Here is an 11855-nt window from a genome sequence, read left to right on the forward strand (position 1 = left end):
AACTCATATATGGGGTTCATTCCACCAGTATTTATGAAATACCTACTCTATAGAGGCCTTTGGGATTTAACAGTGAATAAAATAGACATAGTCTCTGCCATCAAGGAGTTTACATTTTAGTTGGAGAGAAACAGACAATAAACAAATAAATATATAACATTATAGCAGGTAGTGGTAAGAACTACAAAGAACAGTGATGTGAGGGAGTTGCTATTTTATATTAAAGTTGTCATAGGTATCTGCTTTGATAAGGTGACCTTTGAACAGAGACCTGGAAGAAGTGAGGGAGCAAGCCAGACAGTAATGTGGGGTTAGATAAATGTGGAGTAAGATATTTTGGACAGAAGTATAGCAAATGAAAAAAGGCCCTGAGATAGAATGTGTTTGGCATTTTTGAGAAACAGCAGGAAAGGCCAGTGTGGCTGAAGTGGAGTGAGAAGAAGAGTGGTAGGAGATGAGATCAGAGAGGTAACAGGGAGCCACGCTATGTAGGGACTTAACTTATAGGCCATTCTGAGGACTTTGGCTTTTATTCTACATGTGATAGAAACTATTAGAGGGTTTCGAACATATTAATAAATAGTATGACCCAATTTTCATCTTTTAAAAGATCACATTAGCTGATGTCTGCAAATAGACTGGCAGGCGTAGGGATAGGAGAGGAGGAAGAGTGGAAGCAGGAAGACTCATTAGGAGACTATTGCAATAATCCAAAGGAGAGATAATGATGATGGCTTAGGCCAGAGTAGTAGCAGTGAAGGTACAAGGTGATAAAAGTGGTTTATTTCAGATGCATTTTTAAAGGTAGAGCTGATGGAACTTGCTTAGAGGGAATAAATTGATGAGTTAATCTATGATAAGCATTTTTTATTTTCACATGTTAAAAATTTTCACTGAAAAAAACAAGATATATCATACAGTAGCAACAAAGGGAGATTCCAAGCACAGCTCCTTTGTTCCATACAGAGTTCTGTGTATCCACGAGGAGCATGGTGAGAGCCATGCTGCACCGACAGCCTTCCCCCTTCACAGGATTTTATTTTCAAGATGCCAGACTCTCAGTTTATGTAAGTAAAGCCAGATTCCGTTGAATGTGATCTTGCCTAAACCGAGATGGAAAAGATCTACTGTTCTAACTTAAGGTTAAAAAGAAAGCATGAACTAACTTTTGTGCGATAATGGCTTTTTATACATATTTTTCAGGCAGTGTTCTAAAGTTTTACCTGAAATGACCAAAATATTTAACTGTACCTTTGTATGTCTGGTGTACTGTAAAGCCATGTCAGCTCATCTGGATATTACATAAACTTCCAAGAATTTTTAGGAACGTTATTTAATACCTAAAGATCTTACACATATTAACCTAGTATGTTCAAATAAAAACCACACAAAAAAAGGGCTTACAGCAGCCTCAGTCAGGAAAACAAAAAAGAAGTCAATCTTCTTTTACTTCAGAGAACTAGTTTGGGCAGAAATTCACATAGCATTTTGTATTATTTGCCAACTAAGTTATTCCAGAGCATATTTACAACTTCAGGAAACCATTAGTAAAAATTAGTACTAACATTAAACATGTGGATTTACAACTTAACATGGAATTAGGTTATATGGTACTAGGTTGTTGAAAAAAAAAATGATACTTTTCTTAGCACACATTTTTATCCCAGGCAGGAAGTATTTTATTATGTATAGTTTTTTCCCACCTACTAGCTTAAGAAATTTAGATTAATAAATTTTAAGTGAACGTTAAATCATCTTTAAATGTATTATTTTGATTTTTAATAACTATATTTTTATAACAAATTCATGCCCTTTGTTGATAGCTTAAAATATATAGACAAGGCAAAACTCTTATATTCACATTAATATATTTAGACCCATAAGGTATAAACCAACAAATAAATAAATAAATCCAATAATTTGAAACTACTGTGAACTAGTATCACAAGTATTCTTTTGTGTATTTCTCAATCACCAATGCTTTGTACTTGCTGAGAATTACCCACTTTCAGCACAAAATTTCTTATAAATCTCCTGAGTGTTCTAGGCTCTACAGCTATTGTTTTAAAAAACTTCTTCATATGATTACTATAATATAGTCTTTAATACCTTGAACACATATAATACAATTAGTATATTATGAAAGCCATTCTGAGGGAACAAATTACCACCAATAAAAACCTTTTTTTAAGGCTGTGAAATAGAAAAATATACTCTATTTGTTATCAATTCTATAATTCAGTGAAAATTCTGAATCAAACTTAAGTGAACTTTTGGTTTCAAGACTGTATCAGTCAGGATTCTGAATTGGTTCCCTAAAAATTGCAGTAACTTCCTTCAGAGTAAAGGAGGGGAAAAAATAAAAAATAAAAAAAATATTTAAAAAAATTGTAGTAACATTCTTGTGTGTGTGTATCTCACTCACTCTTTTTTTTTTTCTTTTGTTGAAAACATGTATTCAAGCCTCTGCTGTATGCTGTGCTCTTTCTCTGTGATTTTTCTGCCTCTTGGGTAACTGCTTTGATTATTTTTGTGTGTGGACAGTTAATAACTTCCTGTATGTAAATCAAGCAAAATTAGCTCAAAGAGGAAAGTTTTTTACCTTTTTAATTCACTGTAAAAAATTAAAACATTATTGAAATGTGTGACTGAAAAGTAAAAGTTACCCGTAATCCCACCCCCAGAGATAAAATACTATCAAAAGTAAAACATATGTGCTTCCTGTGCTTGCATGTGCACAGGTTTATATGTGTGCACGTGTTCAAACATAAATGGGATTAAAGTACTTCCATTGTAGTTTTCAACTTGATTTTTTCAGTGAATAATACTTTCCTGCAGCTATAATCTTTGAGGAATGACAAAAGTAGCACATGTAGAGAGGGATATAATACTGTCTAGAAGAGCAAATATTTTTCAGAAGGAAGAAATCAGTGTAAACTGGGATCTTCAGGAAAAATTTCCTAGAGAAGGTGGGACCTGTGCTAGGCCTTGAAGAAAGGGAATGATTTAAATTGCCATGGGCATGGGGGCGGGGATGGCCAGCACAGCAATGGGGGAGGAGCCAGGGGGCAGCACTACATGGCAAGTGTGATTAAGGGTGACCCAGCTAAAAACAAGAATAAGTTCAGTTTCAGTGTGAACACTGTGTGCCTAGGTAGAATGGCCCTGATTATGGAGCATTTGGAAGGCAGCCATTTGAGCTTGAATTTGATGCAGTGATCAGCTTAGGGCCATTTGTTTAAGTTTATGAGGCAGAGGAATGAAAGCGGTGTGAGGACAGAGGATGGCCTACTATGGTGAGGTCTTGCTATGAGCCAGGGTCTTTTCTCTCTGTTTTTATTTAAAGTAGTCATACCCAGGATAGGTTGAGAGAGGAAGGATATTTGGAAGGAACCTGCCAGGAACCTGTTGCAGTACTCTAGGGCCAAAATGATGAGTTTTGCTGCAGTGGAGTGAAAAAGTAGTAGTCATCTACTGCTCATTTTGAGAGAGGCTCATTTGACTTTTGGACAGGTGAGTGTACTAAATTACAAACTGACCCAGCAAGTAGAACAAGCACTCATTGGGGTACTGGGTTCCCTCTGCAGCTATCCAGGACACTTAAACCTTTCTGGACCTCATCCTTTCCTCCTATAGTGAGTTGGGGATATAGGTTCTAAGTTTCTTCAGCGTTCTGTGGCGCTTACTGATTTGTTAGTATCCTTCTGGAAATGGACTACATCATACATACATAAACATGCATAAACATCCTGTAATTCACATGTTGTCACATTACTGAATACTGCTGCCAGCGACTGTATTTGAAGTTTTCAGATTCAACAACCAATTCCTAACATGAGGAGGTTGGTACATTACCATTGACATTTTGCCTTTTCCATTCAGAAAGGATTCTGCATTTCAACTGTAAGACTTCGAAGAGTAATCAAAATAAGATTTAAAAAAAAAAAATTGAGGTAGGAGTAATAGCAGATAAACTTTCCTCTTGGTTTGAAAGTTATGTTCCATGACCTGTCTTGCTGAAGAAAGATAAATGTCACATGTCTTGAGAAGCTGCCAAGAGATATAATAGCACATATCTTTTATAACCTTTAAATGTGCTTCAATGAAAGCATGTGGAGAATTTAAATGGAACTGCAGGCTGCATAAGTAATCCAGCCTTATACATCAAAATGGTATAGGCAGGGGCAAGTTGTGATTGTCCTTGCTAAAAGTATTTTTCAAAGACACAGCAACTTCATGTTAATTAAAGTCAGTTTTTCACTGGGAATTCAAATTAACACATATTGAGAGTCTGTTCAAGATACTGAACAACAAGCAAATTATACTAGGTACTGGGTCTGAAGAGATACTTGCTTTCCTGTTTTCATTTAGGTAGGATCCAGAAAATGAGTTCATCTGGCATGGAAGTCTGCCTTCTCTCTTGTTTTACAATAACCAGAAAAAGCTGCACCTTCTTGGTAGTGAGAGGAGTGACTAATAATATAACTATTCTCTTTTACCTTTCTGAAGAGCTATTCCAGTTAAATTTTAAAATATTGTGTTTCCGGAAAATTTTAGGAATAATTCTTTCAAAAGTAATTTTTCCATGTTTGTTCCTATATTATAACACTTTGCTATACTGTAATATAGTAAGGTTTAATTTCAGAAAAGCCTCTGAGTATGTTGCAGATTTTTATGAGTGTTCCAGAACACTGTTGTTGACACCTAAAGAAACCAAGGAATGGGTGGAAATGACATATTAAACAGAAGATGAACTGAACTTGCAGATATAAGAACATGACTAATCCAAAAATGACCTTACACTCATGTGGCAGTCTGAAATCAGGAGAGCATTGTGTAATTTGAGAATGTTCAGTATGAATAAGAGCTATGATAAATCAGCTATGATTATTCAGTGACTTTTATTTCAGAGGTTTGTGTTTTCAATGTTCTAACTATATGCCTTTTTTATTCCAGTTTCATGACCATATAGTATGGTCAGATGAATTTTTTAACTCCCTTTTAAAGTGCTTCTTTTATTTTTTTAAATTTATTTATTCTTTGCTAGATTATCATTTTTAATTAATATACATTTTTATCTAGAAGAGTTTGGGATTGACATAAAAATGGAGCATATAATACATAAAGTTCCCTTATCATTCTGTCCGCTCTCCCCCACCTCATAATTTCAACTATTATTAACATCTTACATTACTGAGATACATTTGCTAAAATTAATGAACAAATATTGATATATTATTATCTGAAGTTAATCATTTAAATTAAAGTTCACTCTTTCTGTTGTACATTTCTGTAAGTTTTGAAATATTCAATGTTATCTTTACCATTATACTCTCATACAACAGCAGTACCCATCCTTTTTGGCACCAGGGACCAGTCTCATGGAAAACAGTTTTTCCACAGACTGTGGAGAGAGGGGTGGGGTATTGTGGGTGAGAGGGGGTGTGGTGTGGAGCTCAGGTGGTGATGTCTGGCCCATTCCTTAACAGGCCACAGACCAGTAATGGGCCGCAGCCCCTGGGGGTTGGGGACTGCAGCCATACAGTATATGTTCACTGCCCAAAAAATCCCCTGTTCTTCACTTATAAATCTCTGTTCTCTTTCTCCAGAAACCTTGGCAACTATTACTATTTTTACTGTCTATAGTTTTGCCTTTTCCAGAATGTCATATAGTTTAAATCGTATATTATGTAGCTTTTTCAGACTAACATTTCCCTAATCAATATATATTTAAGTTCCCTTCATGTCTTTTCTTATGGCTTAATAACTCACTCCTTTAAATCACAGAATAACATTGCATTGTATGAATGAACCAAACGTTGTTTTCCTAATAACCTCCTGAAGGCTAGCTTGGTTGCTCCCAGTTTGGATGATTATAGGTGATGCTGGTGTAATCATTCCCATGGAAGTTTTTTGCATGGACTTGACTTTAGGTGCCTCTTTTAAAGTTAACTTTGCATTCTAATATTTGGTTCAAAAGAAGCTAGAACCTACAGGGAATACAACCATCATTGCCGTTAATATGATGTAGATCAGTAACTCTTTTCTTAGAAACTTTGCGTATCTTAGAGTAGGTATTTAGACCCAAGTTTTACTTCTAGCTTTGCTTCTTTATTAGCTATATGTTTTTAAAGTTTTTCTTTAACTTCTCTAAATCACAGTGTCCTCAGTTGTAAAATAGAGCTATTTAAAACTTTATCATAAAGGTTATTGTGCTGCTTTATGTGAAGAGTAGGCATTATCATTCTGATCTTATTTTACTAGGCTGATAATTTTTTTCTCCTTTTGTCTTTTCCCAGAGATTTCTTACAGTACCAGAAATAGAAAAGGACTGCCAATGTACACTTGAGTATGGACTGGAATGGGTGATCAGAATAGAGGCAGAGGGGAGAGTGGAATTAGGGCAGCACAGAAAATAAGAGCCAAACTTATTTAATATTTGGCCAGGTGTCTTGATTTTGTAGTGGGTTTTTGGCCTAAAAATTGCGTACCCTCTCTGAGTTTTGTAAAATTTGATTACAATTCTTACAGTTTCTGGTCTTAGATCAGGTAGCCAACAAGGACTTAAATGCATTTCTTTTGCCTCAATCCATCCATCCATTTGCTCATTTATTCAGCTGGCCAGCCAGTACTTATTGGGGTCCAGGTAAATCTAAGCAAAGCATTGGCTCAATACTGAGATTTTAGAAGTGAAGCCTGGTTCCTATCTTTAAAGAACACATTGTCCATGAAAGATATTACTGCCTTTCTCCGTATTTAAGATGATAGTGTAAGGACAGGAGAGAATGTAATAATCAAATGATGAATGATTTGGATCATATGGCCAAAATTTGTCACTTTCTTTTGGTTTTTTGAAACAATTCAGGGTAAAGAGAGAGGAATAAACAAAAATTCGATGGTATGCATATCTGAATCATCCTCATCCATTCTCAAATTCAAGTCAGTGGACACAGCTCAAAGAATCTCTGATTTCATGAGCTCCCTTGACCATGCTGTGAATGGCATGTATGTACTGTGTCATGTAATATTCAAGGACATTAGTATTGTTACTACAAGTGCTTTCCAACATTTTTCATGTCATGGCACACACAGGGCATGGTAATATTTTTATGGCCTTCCAAAGTAAATGGACAAGGCAGCTTATAGCCAAATACCAGCCTGGGGGTTCTGCTGCCTCGCCTTGCCCAGCATCCAGAGAGTTGAATGGAATGAGCATCTCTGCATACCTGTAACATGTCTGCACTATCCAGATACACTACAGTTTGTACACTCCGTATTAGATTATCCCCAGGTTGTGCCGCCTTTGCTGACTCAGGGCCTCATTAATTTCTTTTTCTTATGAATAGTTTAGGCATGTCAATTGTAGTGGCTACATGATATGTTTTAGGAAGACAATTTATGGAATTTAGAGGATCCCAAAGGAAAATACTAGAGTAAAGTATTACGAGAGGTTGGAGACAGCTTTTTGTAATGAAAATAGTCTGGCTCAGGAATTGGTAGTCCTGGGCTTCATTCAGTTCTAACGTAGTCACCTTTGGCAAATCACTTTTCTTTGAGCCTCTGTTTCGTTATCTGTAAAATGAAGGGATTTGAACAAGATAAACTTCAAGGTACTCTCTAGCTCTAAAATGCCATGATTTCATATTACCTATAAACCTTTGCTGTGGAGTTAACTGCTTTTCATGGAGTGTTTCCTGTGTGCTGGGCACTCAGTAAATGGCTTCCCGTGCAAGCCCTAGGGCCAGCTTCCTGAGGCTCCTCAGATCAAAAGTTACTGCTTAGATGCTGGAGGAATTAAAAAAAACTAACGTGCTTAATGAAGAAAAGAGAATAGGTACTGGAGAAGGTATCTGAAAGGAATAAAGCTATCTGTAATAATTTAGTCTTTCAGATGTTTTTGAGTATCTTTGAAATGTTAGTAAAATGATAGGCTTTGCAGTTAAGAATCTGCCAACTAGCTAAACACCTCACAATTGTAGCTGGCAACTCTGGCAGCTCACTTCTAGAAACACTCACTGCAGATACATCAACTATCTAAGCATATTATACAGAAGCCAAATCTCCATTGTCCAACAATCCTTTTAGGAACTTTTCTGTCTTTTTCCACAGTTACCTAAGTCCTTTCTGTCTAGCTATGTATTGGGTGGATGAAGCTGCATAGTTGGAGAATAGCTTAGAAGATATGTAGGAATGATAGATAATCAAGGACTGGTTGCATTATATTTCATTTCAAAAAATAAAATGGTAGCATTTGTTCATTCAACAAATGTTTATTGCTTATTTACTATATGTCAGATATTTTTCCAACTCCTGACCTCAAGTGATCCTCCCACCTCGGCTTCCCAGAATGCTAGGATTATAGGCATGAGCCACTAAGCCCAGCCATGTCAGATATTTTTCTAGGAGCTAGAAATTCAAACCTGAGAGGTTCCTGCTATAGTCAGACCCAAATAGATATATATACAGACAGACATGCATACATAGATACATATGAATGATACAGTGTTATCAATCTTAGAGGGTTTTTTCAATAAATAGTTACTTATTTGTAATGTTCAAAACACATAAATTCTCCCTTCCTTGCTTCCTATTTTCCATCAGCAAATATTTATTGAGTCATGTGTCAGATACATTAAAAAGAGGGCCAAAACTAAGTCATGCATTTATATATCAAAAAATACTTCCAATTAAATAAAAATCCACTTAATAATATACTCTTAAGGAAACATGGTATTTCTGATACATGTACAAGAGAATACATATCACATACATATATATATACATGTATATATTTTTATCTTTATATATACATATGTATGTATAAATATTTTATCTTTATATGTGTATATATAATTTATATATAGAAAATACTTGCTTGTTTATGCTCAAAAAGGATACTTGAAACTAGAGGGTAAATAAGCAACAGAAGTCTGTGTTTGTGTCTACACATATGTACATTTGTGAGTATGTAGGTGTGTGGGAGATTAGGAAGGAAAGAAGGGAGAGAGGAAGGGAAAGAAAAAAGGGGGGAGAAAGATAAGGAAGGAAAAAAATAGTGGTCTTAGAAGGAACCACAGTAGTTAGCAATTTTTACCTTAACTCCCACTGGCCCATCTATTTTTTCTGTCTTGAGCTGTAGTAAGTACACCATTCACTCCATCAACTGACCTATCATTGCAATTGACCACTCACCCAAATCAAACAAAAAAGAATAATTTCAGTTTTAAAAATACAGAAGCATCCACAGATGTTTGAAGAAGTGGTACTTATATGTTCCAACAACTGTGATAAAGATAACTTGCTGAAAGTCCTTCCAAAGCAGAAAAAAAATTTAAAATCTCAGGGAATTTTTTTCTTTACTGGCCAGAAACTCATTCCAAGAAGTACCAGCCTGTCTCATTTCAAAATGCTTCCCTTACCAAGGAAGCGGAAGCGGTCATATTCTTTCCCACCAAACTATGAGTGAATTATAATTATTCTACCTCTTGTGGGACAGTGAAGCAGCAAACATCTGCTATACTAAATCAAAACCCCACGAATGAAACTATACCACACTGTGAATCATACCTGGACTCAGATTAAAGGATCTGTGTTGTGTTTACCTTTTTCTTTATTTTCTTTGTAATCTGAAATATGGATTTGTTACCTTTGGCCCCATATTCTGAGGGCAAATATATGGATTCCATTCACTGACTCCTGCCTTAACACTGAAAAATCACAACTTTAAAGCAAATGGACAATAATAGTTAATAACAATTTAATAACAGTTTTTGTTTGGTTTATTATTCCTTCACCACTTCACCATTTTCTTTTCCTTTGAAAAGATGGTACAAGTAAGAAAATGCTGAAGTGCACAATATAAGAAGTGAGATTCTTTAGTTGTAGTTTCAATAACAAAGGAGCAAAAAAGAACATTTTAAACTTTATTTCCAAAAGAAACAAGCTTCACAACTACTATCACTGATCATAATTTTATATATCATTGGCTATATGGTATTACCAAACTGTTCTAGAGCAGTGGTCCCCAGTTTTTTTGGCACCAGGGACCGGTTTCGTGGAAGACAATTTTTCCATCCATGGTGATGCGCCCAGTTCCTAGCAGCCTATGGACGGGTACAGGGCCACAGCTTGGGGTTGGGGACTGCAGTTCTATAGTAAGGAAAGGAAAATAGTACTTCAATTCTAAATTAAAGCTGTGAAAACATATAAAATAGTCTACTTGTTTTAAATAATTCTGTGTCTTTGTCTTTATCTTTTAGAGAGCTGAAAGACAGACTCGAATTATGGATTCAGCTCAATATGCAGAATTCTGTGAAAGTCGACAATTAAGTTTCTGTAAGTAAGCATTTAACTTAATTATATGTATAAGAGATTGTGTATTATAGATGTACTAAAGTGTGACACAATCTGTTTCTTAGCAATTGGTGGATTTAATAATTTGCATAGTATAACTGTTACAGAAACAACCTACATTGTGGGGGAACCTATAAAAGATTTTACCACGTTCAACTGTTTTGCAATTAATAGTGTTCAGGCCGGGCGTGGTGGCTCACGCCTGTAATCCTAGCTCTCTGGGAGGCCGAGGCGGGCGGATCGTTTGAGCTCAGGAGTTCGAAACCAGCCTGAGCAAGAGCAAGACCCCGTCTCTACTAAAAATAGAAAGAAATTAACTGGACAACTAAAAAATATATAGAAAAAATTAGCCGGGCATGGTGGCGCATGCCTGTAGTCCCAGCTACTCGGGAGGCTGAGACAGAAGGATCGCTTGAGCCCAAGAGTTTGAGGTTGCTATGAGCGAGGATGATGCCATGGCACTCTAGCCTGGGCAACGCAGTGAGACTCTGTCTCAAAAAAAAATAAAATAAAATAATGTTCAGTAAGTTTTAAAGAGTGTTAGTAATACAGAGTGTCATGTTCACATTACTTTTAGTCAGAAAAATTCCATTTTTCTTAATATTTCCATTTGAATTTCTTTTATAATTTCCTAGTCATATTTACACTAGTATTTCTTATTGTGTTTGACTCATAGAGGACTCTAGTAGTACAGTCATGACATTCAAAATCTCCCAATATTAATTATAGATACCAAACGTTTCCTTTATGCATGCTCGTATTACCACAAAGGAACATGTCTGTAGTCTCTTCCATTTTTGTCTAACATCCTGCTGTGGCATGCATTCAATATTAGCCAAATTCATTAGTACAAGTTCTCATAACACTAATAACCTAGTGGTAAAATTAGTACTTTCACATCACGACATACCAGCTTATTAAAAGTACTTAAAGACTCATGATAATGAGCTGGATTATGTAGCAAAATATCCTTACAGCAACAGATCAGTGATGACTAAGGTTCTTGGGGTAAAGGTCAAAGAGAAAGTGTGATGAAAAGTCCAGTTAAAAATATGACAAAGTAGCACATGACCCTGGTCTGAGGAATTATAGAAACAATGGTGTCTTTAAATGAAAAGCTATTATGTGATCACAATAACAGCATATTTGATTTGGAAAAAGAAAGTGAGAGCTTCTTTATATATTACAAAGTGCAAATAAATGACACATTTCAAGTAGTGTCCCGTGTAAATGTCAGTAAAATATAGGAAAATATGTTTTGGAAGATTTTCTTTCTAACTAAATAGACTTTGCAATCTGACTAACAACTTGGCATCATACATCTGTGAAGCATTAAGTAAATGGCACTTCAGATCATGGCAATTTCAGCAAATGAGAGGTTTTTGTATTATAATTTTTAGGTTTAAAAATGGCCTTCAAGTCTTTATAAGTAAAAATCTCCAGTTTAGAAAGAACAGTTAGTACAATTTAACTATTTTTTAAAATCATATTTTAAATTTAAT

At 35.5% G+C, this 11855-nt stretch overlaps 1 protein-coding gene across 1 annotated transcript in view; it reads left to right on the forward strand.

Annotated features, from left to right (window-relative positions):
• SUPT3H (suppressor of Ty 3 homolog (S. cerevisiae)) overlaps nucleotides 1-11855 on the forward strand; it is a 499577-nt gene that overhangs the window by 354404 nt on the left and 133318 nt on the right. Inside the window, exon 7 of the mRNA XM_012664653.1 lies at nucleotides 10260-10335. Within this exon, the coding sequence (XP_012520107.1) occupies nucleotides 10260-10335 (76 nt within the window). The remainder of the gene's footprint in view (nucleotides 1-10259; nucleotides 10336-11855) is intronic.

Source organism: Propithecus coquereli, unplaced genomic scaffold, assembly GCF_000956105.1.
Source record: "Propithecus coquereli isolate 6110/MARCELLA unplaced genomic scaffold, Pcoq_1.0 Scaffold90, whole genome shotgun sequence".
In the NCBI taxonomy this organism is placed as follows: domain Eukaryota; kingdom Metazoa; phylum Chordata; class Mammalia; order Primates; family Indriidae; genus Propithecus; species Propithecus coquereli.